Genomic DNA, 15,697 nt, shown 5'->3' on the forward strand with positions numbered 1-15,697 from the left:
ATCTGAGGCACAGCCTTTTCTTCCTTTGCCACCTTCGCCTTAAGCGCTGAGATCTGGGCCTGGCTCAGACCCCCAGGCCTCACAGCAACCAGTAGGGTAGCTTAGAAATTCAACGCTGCCCCTACACAATTATTTAGCTTCTACTGTTTGCATGGTAGGCGGCTTGCGTCTGGAGCAGCAGTGCCTTCTGGCCCCTGGTAATGTTTCTAACACTGATGATGTTCATGATGATAATAATAATAATAATAATAATAATAATAATAATGGCAACTATTATTTGTTGAGCTCTTATTAGATCCAAGCATGGTAGCAATGGTAGGATTCAAGTTAACCCCAAAGCCCATGTTCACCATTTTTTAAAATTTTCTTTTATCCTGGCTCTCTGATCTCAAGATGTCTGTCTCAGGTCCTCAGGGCTCTCTGAGCCAGGAGACCAGGAAAGTCTGGGTCCCAAGTGTATATTTTGAAGCTCCCCAGAATGTGGCTTAGCCTGCCAAGGATGGCTATCCCCTGCCTCAAGGTCCTCAAGTCGCCAGGCTCTGTGAGCGACCTTCCCTGTTTACATATCTGGGCAATGGATGTGTGCAGAGGGGTGGTGGGTGAAAGCAAGCAGGGGGCCATGTGGTGTTCCCTCTCCTTCTCCCCTCCTCCCAGACCCTTCGAGCAGCTGGCAAGACCTACATGATCTTCTTCGTGGTCATCATTTTCCTGGGCTCCTTCTACCTCATTAACCTGATCCTGGCTGTGGTGGCCATGGCGTACGCAGAGCAGAACGAGGCCACCCTGGCCGAGGATCAGGAGAAAGAAGAAGAGTTTCAGCAGATGCTGGAGAAATTCAAAAAGCAACAAGAGGAGCTGGAGAAGGTCTGGACTCAGGGAGAGGAGTCCCTCAGCCTGGGTTCTCCCAGGCAGGCTGAGGGTGAGGGAGAGGCTTGAGTTAGGGGGCTGCAAAGTAGGGTGAGCACAAGGCCCCAGTCTGGGGGCTTTGCTGGGATGGGAGGCAATCGGGCAGTTGAAAAAGTATTCCACAGCTCTGTGCCTCGGTTTCCCTATTAACAACAAGGGATCTGGAGTAGTTAAACCTGAAGTAACCTTCCAGCTCAAATATGTACGGTCTTGTGATTCTTTCTGGGTGGGATATGGGCCCATGCTGAGGGAGAGGTGGGTCCTGTGGAGGCCCCCGGGGGCAGCCCCCCATTCCTCACCACCTCCTGAAGTGTGGGGTCAGTCAAGGCTTCTGAGAGCGGTGGGTCTTCAGGGATGAAGGTCTTCGGTCATTTTGGTCCCTACCCTGTCAATCCCATCACCGCCGAGGTCACCCCCCAACCCGCACCAGGCTCAGGGCAGGACAAGTAGAGGGGCCCCACCCTAAAGGACTTGGAAAGAAGCTCGGAGAGTCCATTAGTCCATCCACCGGGCTCCGAGATGGACTCCGTGCCCACCACCCTTGCCGATTCACAGGCCAAGGCTGCCCAGGCTCTGGAAGGCGGGGAGGCAGATGGGGACCCAGCCCACGGCAAAGACTGCAATGGCAGCCTAGACACATCACTGGGGGAGAAGGGGCCCCCACGGCAGAGCTGCAGTGCAGACAGCGGTATCTCAGACGCTATGGAAGGTGAGTGCTTGACACCCCTATAGGCACCTATGCTGCTTGTCCTGCCCATCAGGCCACTCGGACTCCTGGAAGGGGGCAGGTGGGGGCCTGGCTGGGCCCAGCTTCGGAAGGACAGTAACTTAATTTAGGTATCGAAGAAACGGCTGTGATACATATAGTTCTGGCTTAGCCCGGCCCAGTTCTGGCTGCAAGGCCAGGCTGCTGTGGGAACTGGGGGCTTCCGCGGGAGGGCCTTGGGGGCTGCCAAGGCAATGGGGAAGGACAGGAGGGTCATACTAACCAGGAAGGCCCGGTGTTCTGTAAACTGGAAATTCTGCTCCTCAAATGTCTTCTGGGCAGAAGTTAAAGGTCAAAGGTCAAACTCTGCCCAGGTAGAATCACAGATTCCCCAAATCCCCATACTGCCCTACAAGTGTCAGGGAAAGAACAAGGTAAGTTAACAAGGACAGGGTGGATAGACACAAACGTGGATGGATGGCTGGCTGGATAGATGGATGGATGGGCTGAAAGATCAATGAACGGGAAGAGACGTGTGTATGGATGGATGATAAGTAAGGGGGGAGGGAGGGAAAAAGGAGGAGGGAGAAGGGAAGGAGGAAGCAAGGGAAGGAGGAATCGTGGAAATAGAACATGGAAGAAATCTGGTCCAGGAATCCTTGTGCCAGGAAGGACTGGGAGGGCCTAGAGGACTTTGGAGACCTCTAGAAGACACCTTCTCACCCGACCTTGTGTGACAGGCATCCAGGAGTCTGTGCCCTGCCAGAGAATGCCCAGGGGGTGCTCTGTGTCACTGGCTGAGGTCACTCAATGCTGCCCTGGCTGGGACCATTGTGAGAAGTTTTGGGTGTCAGACACTGTTTGAGTTACCTGCAGGGACTTGGGGATCATCAGCTTGGGGGTGGGGCTGTTACTATCAGACTAGAATCTGCAGCCTTTGAGAGATCCAATTAGCTAATTCCCTGGGGTGTCCCAATTGAACCCAGACCTCCACGGGACTGCCCCCAACTCCTTCCTCATCTATGAGATGAGAGGGCACTAATAGCACTCATCTCATAAATTTCTGGTGGTAATGACATAAGATCACACCGAGGCTGAGGACTCCCATAAGCAGCGGAGGCCTTGAAGTCCAGCAGGAAGGGCAGCTTTATCCATGGGCCTAACAGAGCCCCAGGGCTCTAGAGCTGGGGTGGCAAGAATAGGGGGTGTTTTCAGGAACCCACTCTGGTGAGAAAGTATGCACTGGCTGGGGACAGTGTGGAGGGGTCAGCTTTGCCAGCAATGGGAGGGAAGGCCCTCAGGGGGGTCCTTGGTCTGCTCTGAATGTCCCTGGCCAACAGCAAGTGGAATGGGACCCAATGCTCTGCAGTGGCCTCCCACCTCTCCCTGGGGACCCTCAGGCCCAGCCAGAGATCAGGGGTCTCCCTTGCCAGGACCACAGCCCCAGGCCACAGGCAGGGGGTGGGAGTCACTGAAGAGCAGTCTTTCAGAGGTGTGCCAAGAAGGCCCAGCCTGAGGTGGGGCATTAAGAGAAGGGGCTCCAGGTAGGGCTGGCTGAAGGAGTGGGGCTTTGGGCATGGAACACTGAGGGGTTTGGGGCATGTGGTCGGGGTCTCCAGGGGCAGGTTGTGAGGGTGGCCCATGGAGAGGGGGGCTTGAAGTGCGCTTGGCTGAGGGGATGGGTTTGAGATGTGGAGTTCGAGAGCAGACCTGGGAGGCGGGACCTAAGATCTAGGTCAGGAAAGGAGGACACGGGGGCAGGGTGGGGTGGTCCTCACCAGGTGTGTTTCTACTCTACTCCCAGAGCTGGAAGAGGCCCACCAGAAGTGCCCACCGTGGTGGTACAAGTGTGCCCACAAAGTGCTCATATGGAACTGCTGCACCCCGTGGGTGAAGTTCAAGCGCATCGTCCACCTGATTGTCATGGACCCCTTCGTGGACCTGGGCATCACCATCTGCATCGTGCTCAACACCCTCTTCATGGCCATGGAGCACTACCCCATGACGGAGCACTTCGACAACGTGCTCACCGTGGGCAACCTGGTAGGGAGGGGATGGGGAGAGGTGTCACTCCCCGGCAGGACAGGAGGGGGCCACAGGGCCCTATGGGGCCATCTGGGCTGTGTGGGAATATGGGACACTATTGGGGGTCGTACAGGGACGAGCTGGGCTTATTCTCCCAGTATATGGGGGGCACGAGTTGAGATACGAGGGAGGTATGTGGGGTGATCCATGGGATGTGGAATTTGGGTTTTAGGGTATTTGGAGGCAGAGAGAGTGGGGATGAGGTGCTAGACATTTTAAGATGGGGACTCGGTCTCCGGGGTCTGGCCACCCTGGAGGCAGAGGTAGGGAGCGGGGGCATGGGTGACAGGTCTCCACTTGCAGAGGTTGCTGTGGGCCTAAGAGGGACCAAGGGACCTGAAAGTGGGGGCATATAACCCTTGGCACCCAGGCCCGAGAGCCTCCCCCCCCCTCCCCCCGGGGCACAGTCCCCAACCCCAGCCCCCGGCCCATTACCATTTCTCCAGTGTGGCCAGACCAGCTCCCAGCAGGACTTTCCTGCCCCGCTATTGTTGACACGCACTGATCCGCCTGCTTATCCCTGCCCATTAGGAGCATTATCACCTCGTTTCCAGCCCCGGTGAAGCCTGACAAAGGGAAAAAGCCGCCTCATCCTCCAGCCCTGCCCCGCCCTTCCTCATTCCCTTAGAAATGTTTCCAGATGGCAAAAGGGCGGTGTTCCCCCTACCCTGAGGGTGAGGAGAGCCCAAGGAGAATAAGATTTGGGGGCCTGTGGCCGTACGAGGACGATGTAGGTGGCATGGGCATCAGACCCTGGACTCCCAACCTGCGAGGCACTTCTATCCCACGGAGATGTCTGGGGCAGCCATGCCAGGCTGGGCTGGAGGGGCAAGGGTGTGCCCTAGACTTGCAGTGCAGCTGCTGGGCTGTGCGTGATGGGCCCGGCCTGCCACCTGCCCACCCCCTGCCCACCCCCTGCCCTCACTCTACTGCCGTCTGGGCACCTGCTATGACCCAGGACAGCTCCTGGGTGGGGTTCAGCATGTGCCCGGTCAGGCTGTGGACCAGGGCAGCTGGTGCCCAGCAGGAGGGGGGCTGTGCCCAGGGAGCTTTTGGAGGCTAGGCAGCGTTTACACCCCTGTGCCCGGTTTGTGGAGGGCAGCTCTGGCCTTCTCCTGGATCCTTGACCTTGCCCCCTTTTGACGCCTACCCTAGACTTCTGAGTCCACCAAGGTTTGCTGAGTTCTGGGACCCCTGCCAATCAGGGTAGAGAAGGTATGGTGTAGAGACAGGAAGACTGATTTAAGCACCCCAAGACCTGGGTTTGAGGTCTGACTTATTCCCATACGGGTGGCATGAGCGAGCACATGCCCCTTATCTCTCGGAGCCTCAACGTTCTCATCTCTTGGGCAAGTGACCATCACTCGCAACTGTGTAGAAATTGGCATCCCAGTGAGGTCATCACGTGAGCCACAAAGTGCTGTATGAGTGCTAAATATTATGATTGGGGTGAGGCCCCAAGAAGTGAAGTGACTAGCCCGAGGGCACAAAGCCAGAAGGGGATGGGTTCAGGTCTCTCTCAGGATGGTACCCACTGTGCCCTGCGGCAGGGCCATTCCCCTCTTCACTCACGCACGCACACACGTGGCCCGTGGGCACCACTGCCTGCCCTTGCTCAGGGCTCCGACCCCTCCCCTCAGGCCCTGCGGGCTCTGTCAGGAGGTGGGGGTCAGGGGGGACTCCCACGGCCCTGCGCTCCCCAAGGCTCTGTGACGTAGACTGGCCCCCAACTCCATCCCACAGGTCTTCACCGGCATCTTCACAGCAGAGATGGTACTGAAGGTCATCGCCATGGACCCCTATGAGTACTTCCAGCAGGGCTGGAACATCTTCGACAGTATCATCGTTACCCTCAGCCTGGTGGAACTGGGCCTGGCCAACGTGCAAGGGCTGTCCGTGCTCCGCTCCTTCCGACTGGTGCGTGAGGCCCCGGGGCCCGGCTGAGGAGGGGCGGGATGCGGGTACGCAGAGAATGGGAGGGGAGATCCCCAAGAAGCCACTTGCGCACGCCACTCCGCCACTCAGAACCTTCCTTACTCGAAATGGGGAGAAAGAGAGCCCCTCCCTTATCACATAGCGTTGCCGGGGGGCCGAAATGGTAGCCCGGGAACTGACATTTGGACTTGACTCCTTAGTGACCTTGGGTGACAGTGGAGCAGGCACCATATTGCAGACCTGAAGGCTGGGGCTCAGGAAGCTCGTTAGTAGTGGGATCAGGAGTCGGGTTTAGTATCCTTTCCACCACCCCATAGGATCACTTTTATTCTTACCGAATCTCTGCGTACCTATCGCCCACTCCACCAGCCATCAACGTTCTGTGGTTCTCGTTCCATCTGTCCCCTACTTTTTATGGGGGGAGCCTGTTAAAGCGAATCCTGACATAGAGTGTCACTTGTAAATACTTCAGTTTGTATCTTTAAGAGATAAGGATTCTTTTTCTTGTGAACACACGAAGAGGATGAGGTGGTCGGATAGGAGTCTTCCCATTTAACAGAGCGGCAGACTGAGGCCTCGGATCGCTCATGGGGTGGGGATTCGAGTTGTTCTGCAGAGGTCTTTCTCCCAAGGACGGGGCTCCCTCGGGTTGGCCTGGAGTTGGGGGGCCCTGGGCCTCACTGGCCCCCGCGCTCCCCCTGCCCCCCGCCCCCCGGCAGCTGCGGGTCTTCAAACTGGCCAAGTCGTGGCCGACGCTGAACATGCTCATCAAGATCATCGGCAACTCGGTGGGCGCGCTGGGCAACCTGACGCTGGTGCTGGCCATCATCGTGTTCATCTTCGCCGTCGTGGGCATGCAGCTGTTCGGCAAGAGCTACAAGGAGTGCGTGTGCAAGATCGCGGCCGACTGCAGCCTGCCCCGCTGGCACATGAACGACTTCTTCCACTCCTTCCTCATCGTCTTCCGCATCCTGTGCGGGGAGTGGATCGAGACCATGTGGGACTGCATGGAGGTGGCCGGCCAGGCCATGTGCCTCACGGTCTTCCTCATGGTCATGGTCATCGGCAACCTAGTGGTGAGTTAGGCCGGCTGGGTGCCCCCCCGCCGCCGCCCACCGCCAGGAAACCCAAGCATCCAAAACATGTCCCATTCAATTATGTCCTTTACATCGGGCCTTCCTTCAAGGGCCTTTGTCCCAGGTGGTTAAACTGGGTGAAATCATTGACGCAGGACTGTATTCTACCTGCCCCACTCAAAAACCCAATTTTATATGGTTTAACCTGCTGGAGAATCACCTGGAAGTTTCTTAAAACCCAGATGGATTCCTGGCCCCACATCTGCAGAGTCTCTGATTCAGCAGCTTGGGGCCAGGGCCTGGGAATCTGCATTTCTAACCAGGGCAGCTGTTGCTGGTCCAGAGATGACACTGTGCGTAGTACCGTTGAAACCTAGTGTTTGGGGCAAAGTAACATGATAACTGGAGTCAACCAGACCCACGCTGCAGGCCCAGCTCTGTTGTCATCTGTGTGACCTTGAACAAACGACTGCTCTGTGGTCAGCTGGGTGCGGGAAGGCGGCACGCAGGGTTGGCACCAGCACTCCCGGGCCTCCTGGCCCTCTCTCACTCTCCTCCATTCCTGGAATTGGGCCCCAGGAGTGGGGAGAATCCAGAGATGGCATAAACTGCCTTCATCCTGCCCCTTTCTGTGGCTCAGGGCTTCCCTGTGGGGCTGGTGCAAGGGTGGAGCTGCAGGGGGGCCCACGAGGAGTAGGGGTGCAGGCCACGGTCACGCTGACCATCATTTCTGTGGCTGTGGCCCGGGGTGGCGTCTGCATCCTGACTCCCACAACCCTTGCCCTGCTCAGGGTGGGCGGCACTCCTGCCAGGAACTCTGTGCCCAGCTGCCCCCTGCCCTGGCTGACGCTGCCCTGGGCAACAGGGGGGTGGGAAGACGCACATCTCCACGTTCCGCAAAGGCCGGTGGAATCCTTGGGCTGCTGGGTCAGCCCTTCTCAGATATCGCTGAGCTCCAGCTGGGGGCAGGAGCGGGCTGGCGGGGAGGGGTGTCACCTCCACTGAGGTAGAGACTGTGGGTAGAGGTCCTGAGCCCCCAGGGACAGCTAGGCAGGAGAACCCCAGCTGGTTGTCCCTGGGAGAGGTCGGGACATGGGGAGAGAGAGAGAAGATGCCCCAGCAGAACTTCGGGGTGGAATTGGGGTGGGTAGCTAGCTCTGAGTAGAAGTTTGTGAAGGTAAGTTTAAGGGCCCAGCATGACTATAAGGGTCTGCAGTGGGTTTCCCTCTGCACATGTGTAAACTCAAAAACATTGCAAGCCCCTGCTTTGCCACTTACTGACAGAAGTTATTTAACCCTCTCTAGCCTCAATTTTTCTCATGCAGAAAATGGGGATGGTAATGGTGGTGACCCAATTCAGCACATGGTCTGAGCGCTCAGCAAAGCACCTGGTCTACAAGGCCGGGGGAGCAGGGAGTGGTGGTTCAGGTCCCCACCATAGGTGTCACCGCCACCCTCCCCGAGGACTGGGCTCCTGCCATGCGCCCGTCCCTGCGCAAAGGGCTTTAATGCTCTGCACAGCCCTGGGAGGTAGGTCACGTCGGCACCGTGCTCCGAGGAGCCACTGCCCGGAACCACACAGCTAGGGTGAGACTGAGCCCAGACTAGAACCTGGGTCTGCGTCACACCAGTAACAGCATCAGTAATAGCAGCGGTGGTGAGAATGACAGTGTCAACACAGGTGGTAACAATGGTGACACCCGACCTCTATGTGCATTTGTCCACCATTCTAGCACTTTCTGTGAATTTATGTCTTAATGCTTACCACCGCCCCGTGGGGACCTGCTGTTTCATCGCTATTCTGTAGAGGAGGAAGCAAAGGCTCAGGGAGGGAAGCTAGTAACCTGCACACGATCGGAACCCAAGCAGTCTTGCTCCGGAGTCTGGAACCCCTCACTGCCTCTGTGTGCCCGTCACATATGCGTGTCACCCCGCGCACACACACACAAGCACACACGCACACGCACCACTGATACTCTTTCCCAGCCTAGTTCTGCTGCTCTCTCGCTCTGTCGCCTTGCTCAGAGGGAGCCAGGCAGCCCGGGGAGGAGGCATCGGCAGCTCCTTGGGCACTGTCCCCGCCCACCACCCGCACCCCTCCCCCCCCAGCCCAGGCCTCGTGCAAGCTGGTGTCTGCCAGAGGGCACTGAGGCATCCTGCCAGGGAGTGTGGGGCCCCATGTCCCCTGCATCGTGGCACTTGGGCACTTCCTCTGGGTTACTGTGAAGCAGAGGAAATGACGAGGGCATAGGTAACCCACCCCTCAGAGCCCCTGGGGGAACATGATGACCATCCCCCTTCCCTCCAGTCCTCCTCCCCACGCCTTGCCTGAGGCAGCTATTTCTGTCCCAGGCAGGAGCCGTGTGCAAACCCTGCTGACCTAGAGAGCAGCTAATTCCCATCTCAGATGTGTTTCTGGCAACTGGATGCCTCCCCCCGACAAAGGGAAAGAAAGACCAATAAATGTTGTCTGGGGGCAAAGGAAGAAAAGTAGCTAGAGGGCAGAGAGATGGGGAGGAACCCCCCAGCACCTTCTCCCGAAGTGTATATATATATATATATATATATATATATATATATATATATATATATACACACACACACTTCAAATATATTATGCTAACGTGGTAGCTAAGGTGATGATAAAAAGACCTTGGAGGACCCCCCATGAAAGCCAGGCCGTGGGGGGCTCATGGAGAAGTCAGCACAAGGGTGGACATGTACAGGCTCCCCTACTCCTTCATGTTCACTCACACTCCCAGCCCTGGCCCAGCCAGCTTGAGGGGCCTCAGGCTTCCAGATCAGATCTACCATGGCCAGAGTAAGACCCGGCCCTGCCTCTGGGCTGACAGTTGCCAGGACCCCCCACCCCACCTGGATTTCACCTTTCTCCTCGTTCCCTGAGGGAAGGGGAGACAGATTGGTGGAAGGTAGAGCCACCACGCTGCACAACCTCTGAGGCTGCCATTCACATTGTAGTCTAAATGAATGATGTCCTCTAAAGTTATGCAATGACTGGACACCTGGATTCTGGTCCTGATGGTGCTGTATGTCACCAGGCACTTCCCTCTACCTCTCTGGGACTCAGTTTCCTTATTAATAAAATGCTGAGCTGGGCTCAGAGTTAATCATACTCTTCCCTGTACCTTGTACCGTCTGTCCTTGCACACATAACAGCAATATGTTTTGAGTGCCTACTGTGTGCTCTACTTGTATTGATCTTTTAATCCTCACAACAATGCAAGGAGGTGGGTACTGGAATCATCCCCATTATACCCATGAGGAAACTGAGGCACAGAGCGGTGATATGATGTGCCTCAGGACACATCGCTAGTAAACTGGGGTTCAAGGCCAAGCAGCATGGTTTCAAAGACTGTGCACCCCACTCCAGTCTCTACTGCCATGCAAACCCACTGCATTGTATCTGATTAAATGTCTCTACTAGTTTGGAGCTCCCTGACACCACAGTGGCAGAGGCTCAGCAAATGTCTGTCTCTGGAAACTAAAGCTGGAGACTGGAGGGGTAGACCAGTAACCCCTTAAGTCTTCCAGTAGGGAAATGGGAAGAGAACCAGGTGGAGCAGGGAATCCTGAGGAGAGAAAAGGGGGCGAATAGCAGTAGGCCAAATGCCCTTCCCAGAGCAATAGGGTACGTGCATCTGAGCACCGGGGAGCACAGGTTCCATTAACAGACAGGAAGAGAAGGCTCACAAATTCAGGGTCCCAATAAGTCCTGGAAACTCAGAGATGTGAGCCCTGTTCTTTGTTCTGCCTTCCCCAGCCGCGGAGGTGGAGGGCAGAGTCCTGGAAAGAGTCCCTGTCACCCAGGGGGCCTCCCCAAACCCTGCCTCTGCCATGGTCTTGCAGACTCCTATCATGTGCCTAAGCCTCGGCTTCTTTTTCTGCAAAGTGGGGGTGATAGCAACACTCCACCTCCCTGAGCGGTTGTGAGGATCCCATTAGGTGATATCCTTTTAAATGCCCCACGCGTGGTAGATCTGATGTGGAGGCCTGAGGCCCCTCAAGCTGGCTGAAGGTGGCACCCGCTGGGCCCCGAGGCTGAGCTGAGGTTCCTCCCAACCCCCGCTCCCCAGGTGCTGAACCTCTTCTTGGCCCTGCTGTTGAGCTCCTTCAGCGCCGACAGCCTGGCCGCCTCAGATGAGGACGGCGAGATGAACAACCTGCAGATCGCCATCGGGCGCATCAAGTGGGGCATCGGCTTCGCCAAAGCCTTTCTCCTGGGACTGCTGCACGGCAAGATCCTGAGCCCCAAGGAAATCACGCTCAGCCTCGGGGAGCCCGGGGAGCCCGGGGAGGCCGGGGAGAGTGCCCCAGAGGACGAGAAGAAGGAGCCGCCACCTGAGGAGGGCGACAAGGACCTGAAGAAGGACAATCACATCCTGAACCACATGGGCCTGGTTGACGGCTCTCCCCCCAGCATCGAGCTGGACCACCTCAACTTCATCAACAACCCCTACCTGACCATTCACGTGCCCATCGCTTCCGAGGAGTCCGACCTGGAGATGCCCACGGAGGAGGAGACTGACACTTTCTCAGAGCCTGAGGATGGCAAGGTGAGCCCATCACAGGGCCCGGCTTGAGGGGGCCGAGGGTCAGATAGACATGGCTTCAAATTTTTGCATGACCCTGGACAAGGCACAAATCCTGAGCCTCAGTTTCTCCATCTGTAATATGGGGGTAAGGGCACCTACCTCAGGGCATGGTCAGGAGCACTAGGTGAGATGCTGTGTATAAGCACATAGAAGGGTCTCTGTGCCTGGTGGCTGGTGATTATCCTGATGGGCCCTGCCTGGCCTTCGCCAGTGTCCCTTCTCTACAGCTCCGCACCTCCACCTGGGCCCCCTCTCACCAGCAGGTGGTGCTCTTGGACAGGATGTTCCTACCTGTGGCACCTTAGCTCCAGGGTTGGGACCCAAGAGGCCTCTCTTAATCCCCCTCTGGGCTTGAAGTCCCTCCCACTATCCCACTGGGGCCGGTCCCAAGCTCCCAGTGTGGGCCAAAGTGCTAGGTCTGGGCTGGGGACTCTGAGGGGCGAGGAAGTTTGGGGGGCCAATGAGGTTGGGTACAAGGAGAGCAGAGAGCTGGGCAGTCTCACCACTAGCCCTGACCCACCCACCCAGGAGATGCCCACTCCTCCTGCCTCTTTCCTGCAAGGTTGACAGAGGGACTGGTAGTCACCCCCAGAAGCTCAGCCTGAGCCTCTCAGGGGAGTGGACTCTGAGCCCCGCAACCCATCCTCCAGCTCTGGCAAGAGAATGGCTGGCACATCAGGTAGGGCAGGGCCCCTGCCCACCTCCACCCTATCGGCCCTGGGCCTGGCTGGGCACTAGAGTCTCAAAGAACTTTGCCCTGAAAGCTCTTGACTCCTTATTCCCCCCAGATATGTGTCACGCTGACTTACCAGGGGGCTGAGTGCCTGCCAAGCTATAAATACCCAGGGAAATGTGGCACCGACCTCGGTATGAGGAGCGAGGGGAGGGGAGGGCTGGAGAGCACCCAGGGCCAAGGCTCTGGGGACTCTCAGGGGGGCAAACAAGACTCCAAGGGGGATTGTGGGAGTTGGGCCACACAGGCAGGGCAGGTGGCTTACTGGGTGCCCTGGCTGACCTAATGCCTGCCTCGGTTTCCCTTTCTGTCAACTGGGCACAAGGGGACCTCCATAGTTTTCTGATGACCATTCTGGATCCAAAGGCTGCCCCCCAAGCTGCTCTCTCCCTCTTCCCCTTCAGGGACCTCAACTCCAGCCATGAAGGGGTCCCCTTGAAGAGGGAAGCTAGGGCCAGGAACCTGGCTTGGGACAGTACCAGCAAGAGGTGGGGGAGGCCTGGCCAGGCCAGCACCAGCCTCCACCATCCTGCCCCACTCCCATCTGGTTCCCTTGGCCCGAGGCTGGAGCTTCTGCTGGGGAAAGTTTTCTATTCTTTCTGGGCTCCTCAGCGCAGCAGACCCTGGGCATGGGAAGGCTCAGACCTTGAGGACACTGTGTGCCATCCCCTGCGAGCTATGGCAGCCCCAGCTCCATTCTGACCCCGTTCATGCTCCCTCAAAAGTCCCTTCAGGCCTCTTGTTACTCTGCTGCCCCCACCCCACGCTTCTCAGGACCCCCAGCCTGGCTCAGCCACCCCCCAGCCTCTTCCCTTACCTGAGGCCCTCGCCTGCCTCTTTGTGCCCTCATCACCCCTTCCCAGGCCTCGGCCCTGCCCCCTTCCAAATCGAAGTGCCGTGAGGGCAGGACCACCACTGCCTTGTTCACTGTGGTTCTCCTGCTAGGCCACAGTGCTGGCTCCATAATCCTGGGCTCAGGGAATGAATGAATGAGTAGGTCAGCTCCACCCCCTCTTTCTCTTTTCCCTTCTGGTCTCCCATCCTGACCTCCGTTCACCTGGTGGGAGGACCCAGGGCTCATGTGACCCTGTGGTCCCCTGCAGAAGCCACCTCAGCCCCTCGATGGGAACTCCTCCGTCTGCAGCACCGCCGACTATAAGCCCCCCGAGGAGGACCCCGAGGAGCAGGCTGAAGAGAACCCTGACGGGGAGCAGCCTGAGGAGTGCTTCACAGAGGGTGAGGGCGAGCCCATGTGCGTGCACCCCCCCACCTCACCTGGTGCCTCCCCCAGCCCAGCAGCCCTGGAAGGGACAGACCATGCCAGGGCCGGTGGGGGGCAGCAGCATCCTCAAGACATCTCAGGATCACGTGCATCACGGAACATGCAGAGCCTCCCCTCGCCCCCTCCCCACCCCCGCCCCCCGCCCATGCTGCTCGGCCCTAACACACCCTGGGGGGAATACAGCCCCAGAGAGGGGTGCCAGAGCCCGGGTGCCTCCTAGCCCCTGACCCCCTGAGCCTCAAGCGGGTGCGGTGGGTGCAGCACTGGCCCCTGAGGACTGCCGTGCGGAATCCCCACAGGGCCCTGAGTGTGACCTGGTGCTTGGAAATGGCCAGTGCTTGGGAATGGCTGCTCTAAGACTGTTACCCTCCTCGGCTTCATCCGCAGAGAGGGGCCAGCCCAGCCCTTCAGGAGCGAGCCCTGAGGACACACTTTTGCCCCCAGGGCCTGGGCTGGGCAGCGTGAAGGCTGCCTGGGAGAGATGGGGAAGGTGGGGGTCAGCCGATCCCAGGAAGGTGGTGGGAACAAGCTGACCGCATGTCTGGAGGCAGCCCCCAGTCCTGTGATGTGGTGCCCTTGCCCCTTCCCTCCCCCAGCCTGCGTGCAACGCTGCCCTTTCCTCTACGTGGACATCTCCCAGGGCCGTGGGAAGATGTGGTGGACACTCCGCAGGGCCTGCTTCAAGATTGTCGAGCACAACTGGTTCGAGACCTTCATCGTCTTCATGATCCTGCTCAGCAGTGGAGCCTTGGTAAGTGTTGCCCGGGGGACGGGCGTGGGCAGAGGCAGGTGCCAGGCCCAAAGGAGGGCCTCCCAGGGCCCCCTCCTTTCCATACTATGGGAGGGATGAGGCCTGGGCAGTCTCGACCCCAGAGAATCCTAAAGGGGCTCACTTGTGGTTGCAGGATATGACATAGAGAGTGTTCATTTTCTTAAAGCCACAGGCGGGGTCCGACTGTGTGGGCACCCCCAGCGACAGGTGCCAGCCAGGGCAGAGGCGGGAAGGCCCTGGGAATGTTGACTTGGGGGGTCAGGGTTGAAGATGTGTCACTGTGCAGACCCCCAACAAATGACTGAGTGTCCCTGGGGAACGGCTGCTGAGGGGATGCTCCCCCTGAGGAAACTCGCTAGCTCCCATGGGCCCCAGGGAGTCTGAGAGAAACCAACAGCCTGCCCCTGGCCTGACCCCGGTGCCGGTGCCGGACGCCTGGGAAGCAGCAGCAGCAGGCAGGGTGGGGGACCTGGGGGCGGCCCCGGCCTCCCTGGGCCCCGGCCACCCCCGGCCGTGCTGGCGTACCTAGGCCTTCGAGGACATCTACATCGAGCAGCGACGAGTCATCCGCACCATCCTGGAGTACGCGGACAAGGTCTTCACCTACGTCTTCATCCTGGAGATGCTGCTCAAGTGGGTGGCCTACGGCTTCAAGGTGTACTTCACCAACGCCTGGTGCTGGCTCGACTTCCTCATCGTGGACGTGAGTCTGCCCTGCGGCCAGATCCAGAGCGCCCTGGCCTTGAGGCCCCGCCCGCCCTGACCAGCCCACCCTCCCTCTGCAGGTCTCCATCATCAGTCTGGTGGCCAACTGGCTGGGCTACTCGGAGCTGGGACCCATCAAATCCCTGCGGACGCTGAGGGCGCTACGTCCCCTGAGGGCGCTGTCCCGATTTGAGGGCATGAGGGTGGGTGCCGAAGGGGGCTCTGAGGAGGGCTAGGGATTGGGGGAGCAGCTACCACAAGGCAAGGTGCAGGGGGCTCAGTTCTGTACTCCAGCCACCACTGGGGTGGGGGGGGAGAGGTCTCGGACTCTGAGCCCTGGGGAAGGCCAGATCTGAAGGCCCCCAGACATCCTTCCACACCACCCAAATGCCCCTTCCGGCCCTCAGCCCCTCCTTGGCTCATCCCTGCCACCGCTGGGGGGCAGCAGAGGCTGCATCAGCTCTCAGGAGGGACCATGAGGGCACCGGGGCAGGGAGGGAGGAAGAAGGCAGGCAGGCCTATGGGTGTATAGGTGTCCCTCCCCGGCCTCAGACCCGGGCCCGCCAGGGCTCTGAAACCTGGATGAGCTGGCAGGTCCTGTGCCTGGGCTCTGAGCCTGCCCACCCTTCCCTCAGGCCCTTGAGAACAAAAGTGACAGTAAATAATAGAAGGTTTGGCCTAGACAATTGGGACTTCCCCAGCCAAGAGAGGTCTGTTGGGAACAAGACCCACTCGGAGGGACGGACGTCCATGAAGCAGCTGGTCACAGGCCAGCAGGGCACTCAGCCTGAGTGGCTCCCTCCTGTTCATGCAAGGGGCCAGCCAATGCTGGGTCCTCCCACCCCCAGAACAAGGGACCCCTGCTCCCTGAGGGGAAATGACCT

At 58.5% G+C, this 15,697-nt stretch overlaps 1 protein-coding gene across 1 annotated transcript in view; it reads left to right on the forward strand.

Moving 5' to 3' along the window:
- SCN4A (sodium voltage-gated channel alpha subunit 4) overlaps positions 1 to 15,697 on the forward strand; it is a 43,411-nt gene that overhangs the window by 20,120 nt on the left and 7,594 nt on the right. The window contains exons 10-19 of the mRNA XM_057318064.1: positions 655 to 864; positions 1,462 to 1,615; positions 3,417 to 3,655; positions 5,441 to 5,614; positions 6,352 to 6,708; positions 10,803 to 11,282; positions 13,158 to 13,290; positions 13,933 to 14,087; positions 14,638 to 14,811; positions 14,894 to 15,016. Of these exons, the coding sequence (XP_057174047.1) occupies positions 655 to 864; positions 1,462 to 1,615; positions 3,417 to 3,655; positions 5,441 to 5,614; positions 6,352 to 6,708; positions 10,803 to 11,282; positions 13,158 to 13,290; positions 13,933 to 14,087; positions 14,638 to 14,811; positions 14,894 to 15,016 (2,199 nt within the window). The remainder of the gene's footprint in view (positions 1 to 654; positions 865 to 1,461; positions 1,616 to 3,416; positions 3,656 to 5,440; positions 5,615 to 6,351; positions 6,709 to 10,802; positions 11,283 to 13,157; positions 13,291 to 13,932; positions 14,088 to 14,637; positions 14,812 to 14,893; positions 15,017 to 15,697) is intronic.

This window comes from Ursus arctos, unplaced genomic scaffold (genome assembly GCF_023065955.2).
Source record: "Ursus arctos isolate Adak ecotype North America unplaced genomic scaffold, UrsArc2.0 scaffold_24, whole genome shotgun sequence".
NCBI lineage: Eukaryota > Metazoa > Chordata > Mammalia > Carnivora > Ursidae > Ursus > Ursus arctos.